The 10,274-nt window shown below is 39.3% G+C and overlaps 2 protein-coding genes across 2 annotated transcripts; both read right to left on the bottom strand.

The window, feature by feature from the left end:
- Positions 1-730: 730 nt before the first annotated feature.
- antkmt (adenine nucleotide translocase lysine methyltransferase) lies at positions 731-4,443 on the bottom strand. Its single transcript, XM_005753405.1, has 6 exons — positions 4,387-4,443; positions 3,083-3,246; positions 2,890-2,994; positions 2,674-2,814; positions 2,360-2,410; positions 731-1,721 (listed from the first exon to the last, which is right to left on the bottom strand). Exons 2-6 carry the CDS (start codon positions 3,242-3,244, stop codon positions 1,515-1,517), a joined length of 666 nt encoding a protein of 221 aa, XP_005753462.1. The 5' UTR covers positions 3,245-3,246; positions 4,387-4,443; the 3' UTR covers positions 731-1,514.
- A 322-nt stretch (positions 4,444-4,765) lies between these two features.
- hirip3 (HIRA interacting protein 3) lies at positions 4,766-10,268 on the bottom strand. The gene is made up of 8 exons (XM_005753402.1): positions 10,124-10,268; positions 9,479-9,599; positions 8,583-8,730; positions 7,638-7,991; positions 7,129-7,271; positions 6,661-6,808; positions 5,572-5,670; positions 4,766-5,188 (listed from the first exon to the last, which is right to left on the bottom strand). The coding sequence occupies exons 1-8, from the start codon at positions 10,195-10,197 to the stop codon at positions 5,001-5,003; spliced, it is 1,275 nt and encodes a 424-aa protein (XP_005753459.1). The 5' UTR covers positions 10,198-10,268; the 3' UTR covers positions 4,766-5,000.
- Positions 10,269-10,274: the final 6 nt, after the last annotated feature.

Genomic DNA, 10,274 nt, shown 5'->3' with positions numbered 1-10,274 from the left:
ACTTTTGCTTTGAGTGTTGATGGAGAAGTACAGAGAAGGTCAGAAGGAATGGCATTTTGTCTCTATGGATGTGGGTTAAAAGTGAAAGCACATGATATAGGGTGCCAAGAGAAGAACTGTGGTACTGCATGAGGAAGTCAGGAGTGCCAGGGAAGTATGTGTGGGTGGTGCAGGACACTGAGGACAGGCTGGAGGCTGGAGGTATGTTCCGGAATAAAGAAAATTAAAGTGAAATAAAAGCCAGTAGAAGCAAGACAGAACACGTGTCTGAATGACAAGTTGACATACCTCCATTCAACCATCCAAAGCGATGGACAGAGCCCAACAGAGGCAAAGAAGAGACTGCAGGCAGAAGTGGGTGGAGACAAGGGTAAGGGGTGATTTGTGACAGAAGGATAGAAGCAATAGTGAAATTCAAAGTATCAAAGATAATAGCTTTGGTGTATGGTTTGGAGGTAAAGGCACTGACAAAAAAAACTGAAGAAAGAGCTGAAGATTTTATGCTTTTCACTGGAAGCGACCAGGATAGAGCTGAAGTTGAGATGTTTAGTAAGAGTGTTAGAGGCAAGGTTGACATGGAGGAAGACCACAGTGAAGATTGATAGATGTAGTGAAGAAGGACATGCAGACGGTTGATGTGACAGAGGTGGATGCTGGGGATAGAGCAGTAGCATCGTTTGTTTTGGCGACCCCTAAAGTGAGCAGCCGAAAGAAGAACAAAACACTAGAGAACGGAGCAATGTATGATTATTTACAACACAGGATAGATGCATGCATGTATACATACAGTAGATAACATTTATAAAGCTTACTGTGTCATACAAGAATACAGCAATGCATATAGTACAACAACTGTGCTGTTGTTACTGCATGGACACTTTGGATACCATGTGCTCAGTTACTTGAAGCCACATTGCACACACAGAACATTTTTGCCAGCACCAAGCACCTTTAATCTACATTCACAGAGCATTTACACTTTTGCTACTTCAGAAAAGCCTGCTGCATTCTGGGATTGAAACACTTCTCTTAAGTCAAATATTACACATACAACAAAGAGTTAAATTAATGGTATCAAAAACAGAACGTTACTTACAGCTCTTTATTATATGGGTGGCAATGCAAACTCCAGAGCAGATAAATATTTAAAAGTCTTCCCTTCTTAGATGACTAACTGACTAATAATTAGCCAGTCTGTCGCAGTGCTAACACAGAGACACAGGCAACCATTCACACTCACACTATGAATTAATTATATTACTTTGTTTTTATAAGTACACCATTATTCAAGCTCTCTGACAGGATTCTCTCTCTGTTTGTGAACACAGTCCCCGGGCCACAGAGGAGTAAAGCAACAGCAGCATGTGTGAAATATCCTGCTGCAGATGTTGAAAAAATCTGTCACATTTCAGTGAATGTGATTTATGTCATAAAAGCAGCAAATTAATAAAAGTCCATGTTACAATTGTAGGAGAGCAAAAAAAATATATATATATACATATATAGGGCTTTGGTTAGTTCACTGTAAAAGACTCTGTGGCTGTGAGGTTATTTTTGTTGACAGTGTGCTGTCTTTGTTCTTGCACGCTGTATGCCCAAGCTCTGTCCACGCCATGTCCCTCAATTATGCAAGGTTTCCAGTCAGGAAAGGGAAAACGGCCTGCCACCACTAAGGCATCATCAGGCAGCTCGGCCTCTAACTTCTCCTGCAACAACGAAAGCTGCAAACACAAGAGAAAAGCTAAAATTACAGCAATACTTAATAATATCCATCCATCCATCCATCGTCATCCGCTTTGTCCGGGGTCGGGTCGCGGGGGCAGCAGCCTAAGCAAAGAGGCCCAGACCTCCCTCTCCCCAGCCACCTCCTCTTGTTCGGGGAAATACCAGGGCGTTCCCAGGCCAGCCGAGAGATATAATCTCTCCAGCGTGTCCTGGGTCTGCCCCGGGGCCTCCTCCCGGTGGGACATGCCTGGAACACCTCACCCAGGAGGCGCCCAGGGGGCATCCTTGTCAGATGCCCGAACCACCTCAACTGGCTCCTTTCGATGTGGAGCAGCAGCTGCTCTACTCTGAGCCCCTCCCGGATGGCCGAACTTCTCACCCTATCTCTAAGGGAGAGGCCAGCCACCCTTCGGAGGAAGCTCATTTCTGCCGCTTGTATCCGCGATCTCGTTCTTTCGGTCACTACACTACTACTTAATAATAATGTTCATAAAAATTATCTAATGCCTGCCAATAATCCACTGTACCACATCTATTTTTATCCTATGTTGGATGAACCCAAAATATTTTTCATTCTTTATTTCCCCATTATAAACAGTTCATAGCTCATGTATATGTTCACAATATTACTCACCACACTAGGAGCCAAAAACACAGTGACATTCTTGCATTTTGTCAAGTCCACCTGTGATGAGATAAAAGGAAGGATATAAATAAGCGAACAGCTTTAACAGTAATTTTGTTTCAAGCAAAATAAAGCATTTGGCTTTCCTGAAGCATTTAGTTACATAAGTATTAAATGTCACATTAATATGAGGATAAAAAAAACCTTGGAAACGTTCATAAACATGCTTGGTTACTTACAAGAGATTTATTTATTTATTTTTTGTGAAGCAATTCTGCAAATTTGCATGCGAGCATCACTGATACCACACGCAAGTGACAAACCTTCCAGAGGTCTTCTCGTCGATACGATACTTTTCCATGATGCCCTGCTCTCCATGCATAAAATCGGGCCAGGCGAACAAGCCAGGGGTTGAGCTCATAACCGACAGCAGGAATGAAGCCATGCTGATGGGCTTCCAAGACCTTAGGAACACATCGAAGCCCTGTTATTTATCAGTGCAAGTAAAAAAGCAGCCCAAATATGTTGTTTATACTTACTATACGACCATCACCAGATCCTAAATCCACAAGACCTCCCTGTCGACCTCTGAGAAGGGTCATCACATTTTGTACTTGGGCTCTGCTGGCAGGAATGTAGGGAACCTGGGAGAAATTTCAAAGAGCTGAAGTAAAAATGAGTGATGCAAGAGCACTGCTATAAAAAAGGTTATTTCAGACAACGTAGACAAACCTGTAGCTTCAAGGGGACTTTTCGGAAGCCAGGCTGGAGGATTCCTGCCCACATGGCATACACAGCAAGCCCAGTGCCAGCGGCTATCTGAGCAACACCCCATCCTCCAATGGGCCTGGACTTCAACTCAGCAATAACCTCATCTGGTGTGTCATCATCCATTCCTCCATGCAGGATTTACATAAACTCAATTAAAAGAACACACTAAAACTCGAAAGCACAACATTGTGAAATATTTCTTCTTTTTGTTCTACCAAACAAATACTTTTTAAAATTATTAGTATTTTGCAATCAGAATTATAATCTGAATGTGCTGTTGTGCCAAATGCATTTTGCTTTTTCAAGGTGTGAAGTATAAAATCTCTAAAGGCTCCTCTGTTAATGTGTTTGTTTTATGCTTATTTCATCATTTTTACTTGTGTTATTTCAGTTATTATATTATATGTAATATAGACTAGTGTAAGCTGACAGACAGAAAAAAAAGGCAGGGGGGAAATAGGAGAAAATATAATAAAAGGACAGAGCTCAAATAGAAATGCACAATGTATTGCTTAGATGAGGATGCAATGGCTCAGACAGAGTAGATGGTGTATGGATAAAGAAGAAAATCCCAGCAGCACATCAGTGGACATCATGCTAATTTAAACAAACAGAAGATAATCACCAAACAAACACAGTTATGATTCAGTGTACTACAAGTCTTAAATGTCTTGGGTGTCCTGCACCCAAGGTTTTCAGAAGGATTCGTTTGTTTTTATTTAGTATTTATTGTTTGAAAGCATTTCTCTCTTTTAAATTGTTATAATATGGCGGACATCTGTCAGACGCAATGTTTAAACGTTCAGAATGGGTATTACAATACAAACACACCACTTTGTGAAGGCAGTCATCCCAATGTTCCGTAAACACATGTACCGAAACCTCAGTGTCATAGGAAATAGTTTTTAAAGAGATTATTACATGTAGCTACATATTTATAAACCTTAAGTGCAAAGTTTTGCTAGGATTTAACAGTCGTACATTTACTGACTTATTTTACATAGATGGTTTAAATAAACAGTCACAGTGAAAATACCAAAAAAATAAATACATTTTAGGTTATGCTGAGTTTTCGCAAACAGCTGTGATTTTATGCTGTCTGCAGCAGTCTTCGGTCAAATCCACGCCGTCTTTACAGTTTATCAGGTTACGCTGTCTGCTGGGAATAAATATTTATGTAGTATCGGAGGAAATCATTTTGCCGTGCTCCTATATATTCAAAACAGAAAAATCTAAACAATATTGCAATAATTAACGTGAAATACCTTCTTGACCTGCAGAAATGACAACGGTCAAATTACACCGTGGGACCAGTCCGTCTGCGAAATAGTCCGTATAGCGAAGAGTTTACGACAGTTCCGGTGCAGTTACGCTTCCACAGTAACATGTTAATTAAAACCTGTTGTTAATTAAATGACTGGAGTCATTCAAAACTCTTATAACTGCTCATGACTACAGAAGGATCTAGCACGGTTACAGAAGGTGAAAAGTTTACAAATTTATTTCTAAAATAAATTGTCAAATATTGCCACATTTGAAAATCTCAATAACTTTGCCATCTTTTCTCTGGAATGACATCCCTTTCTTTTGTCTGTCTCACAAACAGTATTTCAGTCATAAAAGTAAATTACTACTCCACATGAATCCATTTTAATCATAGTATTTTTATTTGAAATACGATTTAACAAAGATATACAATGGCAGTTAACAAAATGGCATTCACAATATTTTAACACTCAAACACCATTAATATCCTTTTTGATCACTGTTATCGCCATATAAAAAAAAACCAGTCAGATTAATTTTGTTATGCTTAGTATCAAAACATTAAAAAACCAACAAACAAATCGAACACTTCCTGGGGGGGGAACCAGACTCATCAGTCACTGTCTGCGTCATCACTGATGATCCCCTGCAGGTTGGCCCATTCTGACATTTTCCTGCGACCTCTGTGGGTATTGTTTTCCTGATCACTGTCTGATTCTGAGTTTAGAGTGCGCTGATATTCAGAGGACGAACAGTCCTGTTGTTTCTGACTTGCTGAGGCTCCCCTGCGTGTAGGTCGACCTTGGAAGAAACCATATTAAAGGTTCTGAATTGCAACATAACTGACGCTACTGTCTACACCACTTCAGTATTCACCACAAGATGAGCATTGTGCATTTCTCCACATAAGCAGGTAATAAACCAAAGCTACAAGGTCTAGGATTCCCATCTAAAAACAAGGAAACGTAAAACTATTAGAGATATTTTTGCAGTTGTTTGCATATCTGCTCAAAAAATATAGATTTAAATTGTTATTAAAATCATCATTAAATCAGATTAACAATAAGCATAAACAACAATGTCAATTTGTTTTGCGTTAGTTGCATCCTTTGAATCATGGTGTCTACAGCGCTCTATTTGAAACAACTCTGAAGGAGTCATAGTATGACAAGAGAGCTGGTTACCTTGTGTGGTAATGATGTTGTTGACATCAAGAGCAGCCAGTTCTTGAGCTCGCTCTCTCTTCATTCTGACCTTTTTACATTTCTGAATAGTTGGCTGACCTGTGTGGAAGACAATAAGCTTTAAGTCATCAAACTGCGTAATGAAAAAAATAAAAAATTCAAAACTGTCAACAATTAATTTTCATGTTTGTTCAATACGGAAACAACTTGGCTACCATGTGATGACCCTGCTGTTGAGGGAAAAAGCCAATGTTGTGACATTTCCTTAAAGTCTCAAAGTCTATGCAAATGTAACCACATAGACTACAAAATGAAACCAGATAGTTTCCATCTGCAGAATTACATGGACTTTAAAAATGTTTTAGAGTTAGAGTATATAAAAAAAAAGAAGTTCTGTTAAGACGATTTGCCCATGTGGTTCAATTCAAAAATGAGGTTTAGTTTTTTTCAGTTTATGGACCAAACCTGGGAACTTTTTATATGTTTATAGAGATAGGGTGTTAACTTTTAGTTTTTTGTTTTGGGGCTCCTCTATCAAGCTCGAAGAAACCCCTGGCAGTGTTTGGTCAGTGGCTAACTTTAAGCATCTATGTGTGCTGTGATTGACGATTGATCGCTGGCAACTATATTAGATAAAACTGCTCACTGACAAATCATCTAATTAGCTAATACACTCAATGCATTTAGGCATGTAGACATGGTCAGGAAGACCTGCTGAAGTTCAAACTGAGCATCAGAATAGGGAAGAAACATGATTTAAATGACTTGTTGTTGGTGTCAGGTGGGCTGGTCTAAGTATTTCAGAAGCTGCTGATCTACTGGGATTTTCCTTCACAACCATCCATAAGGTTTCCAGAGAATTATCCGTGAAAGAGAAAATATCTAGACAGGAAATTCTTTGGGCGAAGAGGACTTATTGATATCAGAGGTCAGAGGAGAATGGCCCGATTGTTTCAAGTTGATAGGAAAACAACGGTAACTCATGGTTTCACTCTTTAGGGTTGGGTAATTGCTAAAGAATCTAAATCTGCAAATAAGCCAGAATGTATTTCTTCATTTTTATTTGACAAAAAAAGGGTTCCTACTCACCATGTACACCAAGCTCTTCAAGCTCCTTCTTCAGAACAGCCACCTGGGAGCGGATGGAGCGGCAGTCCTCCAGCAGTTTCTTGTAATTTCTCCTCACGCCGCAGAGGGCAATGTAACGTTTGAGCCTTGCCACTGATTTGTCATCAGACTGCAGGATGAAGCCGAGGAAAAACAAGGTGTGAAAAGAAAAAGATATTTTTATAGATCTTCATTACAGCCTCACATTATATAGTTTTCAGGGTTCTCTCTCTTTTAGTCTAGTTTTGCAGATTTGATTGAAAGCAGCTAAATAAACACAACTATAAAACTTTACTCAGTATTGTGTTTAATTAAAGGATCAGATACATCCAGAAACAAAATAATTCAGGTTCTCCTTTGTAAGATATGAAAGAATGCTTCTGTTGTGTGCACCACCAAGTACAATACAGATTAAATGTGTGTTAAAGTTTAGTTTCGTCTGACTGTCACCTTTGGTTTTCTGGTGCTCTCATCTTTCTTCACACTCTTCTTCATCTTCTTTTTATCAGTCTTATTTTCTTTTTCATCTTCCAAAGAAGGTAGTGATGAATCTGAGTCTGGGTCACTGGTTTTCTTTTCCACTTTTGTATCTTCTGCAACACATCAGTAAATCATAACTTAAGTGGACTAGTACTTGTATAATGCTTTTCTATACTAATTGAGCAGTCAAAGTGCTTTCTTACCACAAAGCTCACTCACCCAATCATAAACAGTCGCTTTTTTCCTGCCCCTAAGTGCTTTTAATCTAACGTTTACACACTCACACTCCAATAGATACACTTGGGACCACTCACGGTTCAGCATCTTGCACTGAACACCACAATTCTGTACAAGCTGGGGATTGAACCACCATTTTTCCAATTAACAGACGATCCCAACTCAGAAACCCCACATATCAAGCAATTAAATATTGTGCCAACAAACGTAATTACTAATTTTATTTTTTTTTGCATGATCACCTTTTTCACTGTCAGAAGACTCGTCACTCTTAATTTTGTCACTCGTTTCTGACTTGCAGTCTCCAACTGATTCGTTTTCTGCATCACTCAGTGGTGTTTTCCTTCCTTCATCTTCACTGCTGGTTCTTGTCTCGACGTTCTTTCTCACCATTTTCTTTGGACTGTCACTGCAGTTGCTTTCCTCACTGAGTTCCTCATCAGAAGACTCGTCACTGTCAATTTGACGATTTTCATTTCTCTTTTGTTGTGATTTTTTCACCTCTGGCTCTTCACCATCAGCTTGAGATTTGGCATTTTCTTCATCATTGCTGCTTTCTTCACTTTCTGTTTTGTTGTCCTCTTGAGCCTCAGATTCTGTCATTATTAACCCACAAAAGGACATAATTGTATAATTTACAAAGAAAATATATTTGAATTGCAATCTTGAAATGATCAAATACACTTGCCTTTACTTCTAATAGTAAGTAAAAATACTGCATAACCATACAAATCGCTTAAGGTTCTTAATTCATGTTGGCTTGCTCAGTTTTGGCCTCCTGCTGGGTTACAAGTTAGCTAACTTACAATATGACCAAAAAGGAAGTTGATGCTGAAGGCAGACAATTTCGAATGAGATAGAAGAGTCAGTAGCCTAGATCTTTACTGAACACAAGCAGAGGTCTGTGTACCCATTTATCAAAGGATCATTTCTGTTTCCATGTTACATCATTTGTGCCATCATTTTGAAATAAATTGTAAAACAGGGTATTACAAGCTGGCTGCAGGGTATCCTTTCTGCAGGTCTGTAATCAGAACGCACTCGCAAGGTTTGGGTGCTTTAGTTGGACCAAACTGCATGTTAAAAAGCTTCATTTGCTAAACGATGTGCACAAACTGTATATGTCTATAGGCTTTCATTTCCCAGTGTTGTCCTTAGTTAAAATGAATTAGACACTACTGACCTACCTGATGATGAGCTTGAATGATTATTTCGTGATTTCTTTGCCCTGGATTCATCTTCACTCTCACTCATGACCTCATCATTTCCATTTTCTCTCTTCCTTTTGTTCTGGGGCTTCTTAGTCTCTGAGTCACTTTCACTTTCATCATTATCCTATGAGGAAAATCAACAAATTATAAAGATGATAACTATAGAACTAAAATGTAAATGTAAAAGACTGATAGACGATTATTTTATGTATTATATATACATAAATTCTGATCTGCCACAAAATTAAAACCACCTGCAAAACAACAGTATCCCTCTCATACTACCAACTATGAGACAGGACCTCTGTTACACAGGGCTATTCTGTTGCGTCTTGCACGTGGATGCTGGGATTGCTTTTGATTCTGTAGATTGCAGAAGTGATGCTCTCTGTATGGGCTTGTTTCAGTGTATATGGGTGCTTCCCAAAGGGTTGATTCTATTCTGGACGTCCACTACATCGATGTGAACATGAAACGCGAGTCTGATTCTTCTGCCAAAGTGTGGGCAGGATCTTTTATATTTGCACACACATGATTTCATTTTGAATTTCACTGAATCCGTGTTTTTTGAATGTGGCACAGCTCAAAAATTAAGCAAATGCTTGATCATCTCTGCTTGATGGAATCAGGATATGAGGAGTTTGAAGGTAGCCAAGTTTGAGGGATTGTACTACTAGAGAAGGGCTCTGCAGTTGGAGAGAGCTGTTGCCATTGGGAGATGGAGTAATGTTTACATGAATGATAAATGTCAAAATAAAAGCCACATGAGGACCTAAGGTTTCTCAGCAGAAGTTTGCACTGTCTGTGAACGCTTTAATGATGTGGCTGATCAGTGCATATCATTATCTATACGGAAAAGCAAAAACAGGTACCTGCATTTTCATCAGTTCCTCTTGCACCACCTGTTTCATTAAAGTTTTTACTTCTGGACTTAATGAGTCACATTTGTTGTGTGCCTGATATCTCTTTTTTAAAATTCCCAAGGTCAGCGTGCTGGAATAAAACAGCAGAAAGATTACATCTGTGAGTGGCAGGAAGGCTCTCATTTACAGTAACTGCCACATTTGAGGTTTAGGCTTTTGAACACACTGAAAATTATATCTAAAAACGGGAGCATCCTTCATAACATCCTGGCACTAATCGATGCCTGCGAGAGAAGCTACTTGCACTTTTTGCAAAACTATAATATTTAGGTTTTAAAAACCCAAAATGTCACTGAAAGATCGATACGCTAGCATCAGAAAACGTCTCGAAGGAATGAAATCAATAATAAACAGAGAACTCGTTAATATAATACTTTTAAAATATGTCCCATCTTCTCAGTAGTAAATGGCACATTTGGGGTTGATTTTTACTTTTAGAACGGACAACATGCTGCTGGCTGGAGTATTCAAACAACTCAGCTACATTAACCGAATCGCATTGATTTCAGTTTAAGTAACCGAATGCTAACTAAAAACGTTAGGCCCATGTCGTTTATTGTTAGCACAAACACGTCTTTAATGCTTCCACTGTACCTTAGGTCTGCCTCGCCACGGAGTTGACCACACACGAACCTGCGGATACCTGCTGCCTCCTTCTCCGACACCATCCTAACACACGCTGGAAGATTCTTTTTGGCGGCGACTCCGGGACCTCCGCGCGTAATGGGAAGTGACGTCAGATACA

Source organism: Pundamilia nyererei, unplaced genomic scaffold (genome assembly GCF_000239375.1).
Source record: "Pundamilia nyererei isolate P.nyererei 1_Seehausen unplaced genomic scaffold, PunNye1.0 scaffold00426, whole genome shotgun sequence".
Lineage (NCBI taxonomy): Eukaryota > Metazoa > Chordata > Actinopteri > Cichliformes > Cichlidae > Pundamilia > Pundamilia nyererei.
The sequence above is the reverse complement of the archived record's forward strand: the minus strand, read 5'-3'. Positions and strand labels throughout refer to the sequence as shown.

What these genes read in the sequence shown, in the direction of transcription:
- hirip3 (XM_005753402.1), bottom strand. Translation starts at nt 10,197, where the DNA reads ATGGTGTCGGAGAAGGAGGCAGCAGGTATCCGCAGGTTCGTGTGTGGT. An exon ending in GTCTTCTGACAGTGAAAAAG is followed by an intron (nt 7,272 to 7,637) that starts GTGATCATGCAA and finishes GATGTGTTGCAG; the next exon opens with AAGATACAAAAGTGGAAAAG. An exon ending in CAACATCATTACCACACAAG is followed by an intron (nt 5,189 to 5,571) that starts GTAACCAGCTCT and finishes GTTTCTTCCAAG; the next exon opens with GTCGACCTACACGCAGGGGA.
- antkmt (XM_005753405.1), bottom strand. Translation starts at nt 3,244, where the DNA reads ATGGATGATGACACACCAGATGAGGTTATTGCTGAGTTGAAGTCCAGG. An exon ending in GACGAGAAGACCTCTGGAAG is followed by an intron (nt 2,411 to 2,673) that starts GTTTGTCACTTG and finishes ATCTCATCACAG; the next exon opens with GTGGACTTGACAAAATGCAA. An exon ending in TGTTTTTGGCTCCTAGTGTG is followed by an intron (nt 1,722 to 2,359) that starts GTGAGTAATATT and finishes TTGTGTTTGCAG; the next exon opens with CTTTCGTTGTTGCAGGAGAA.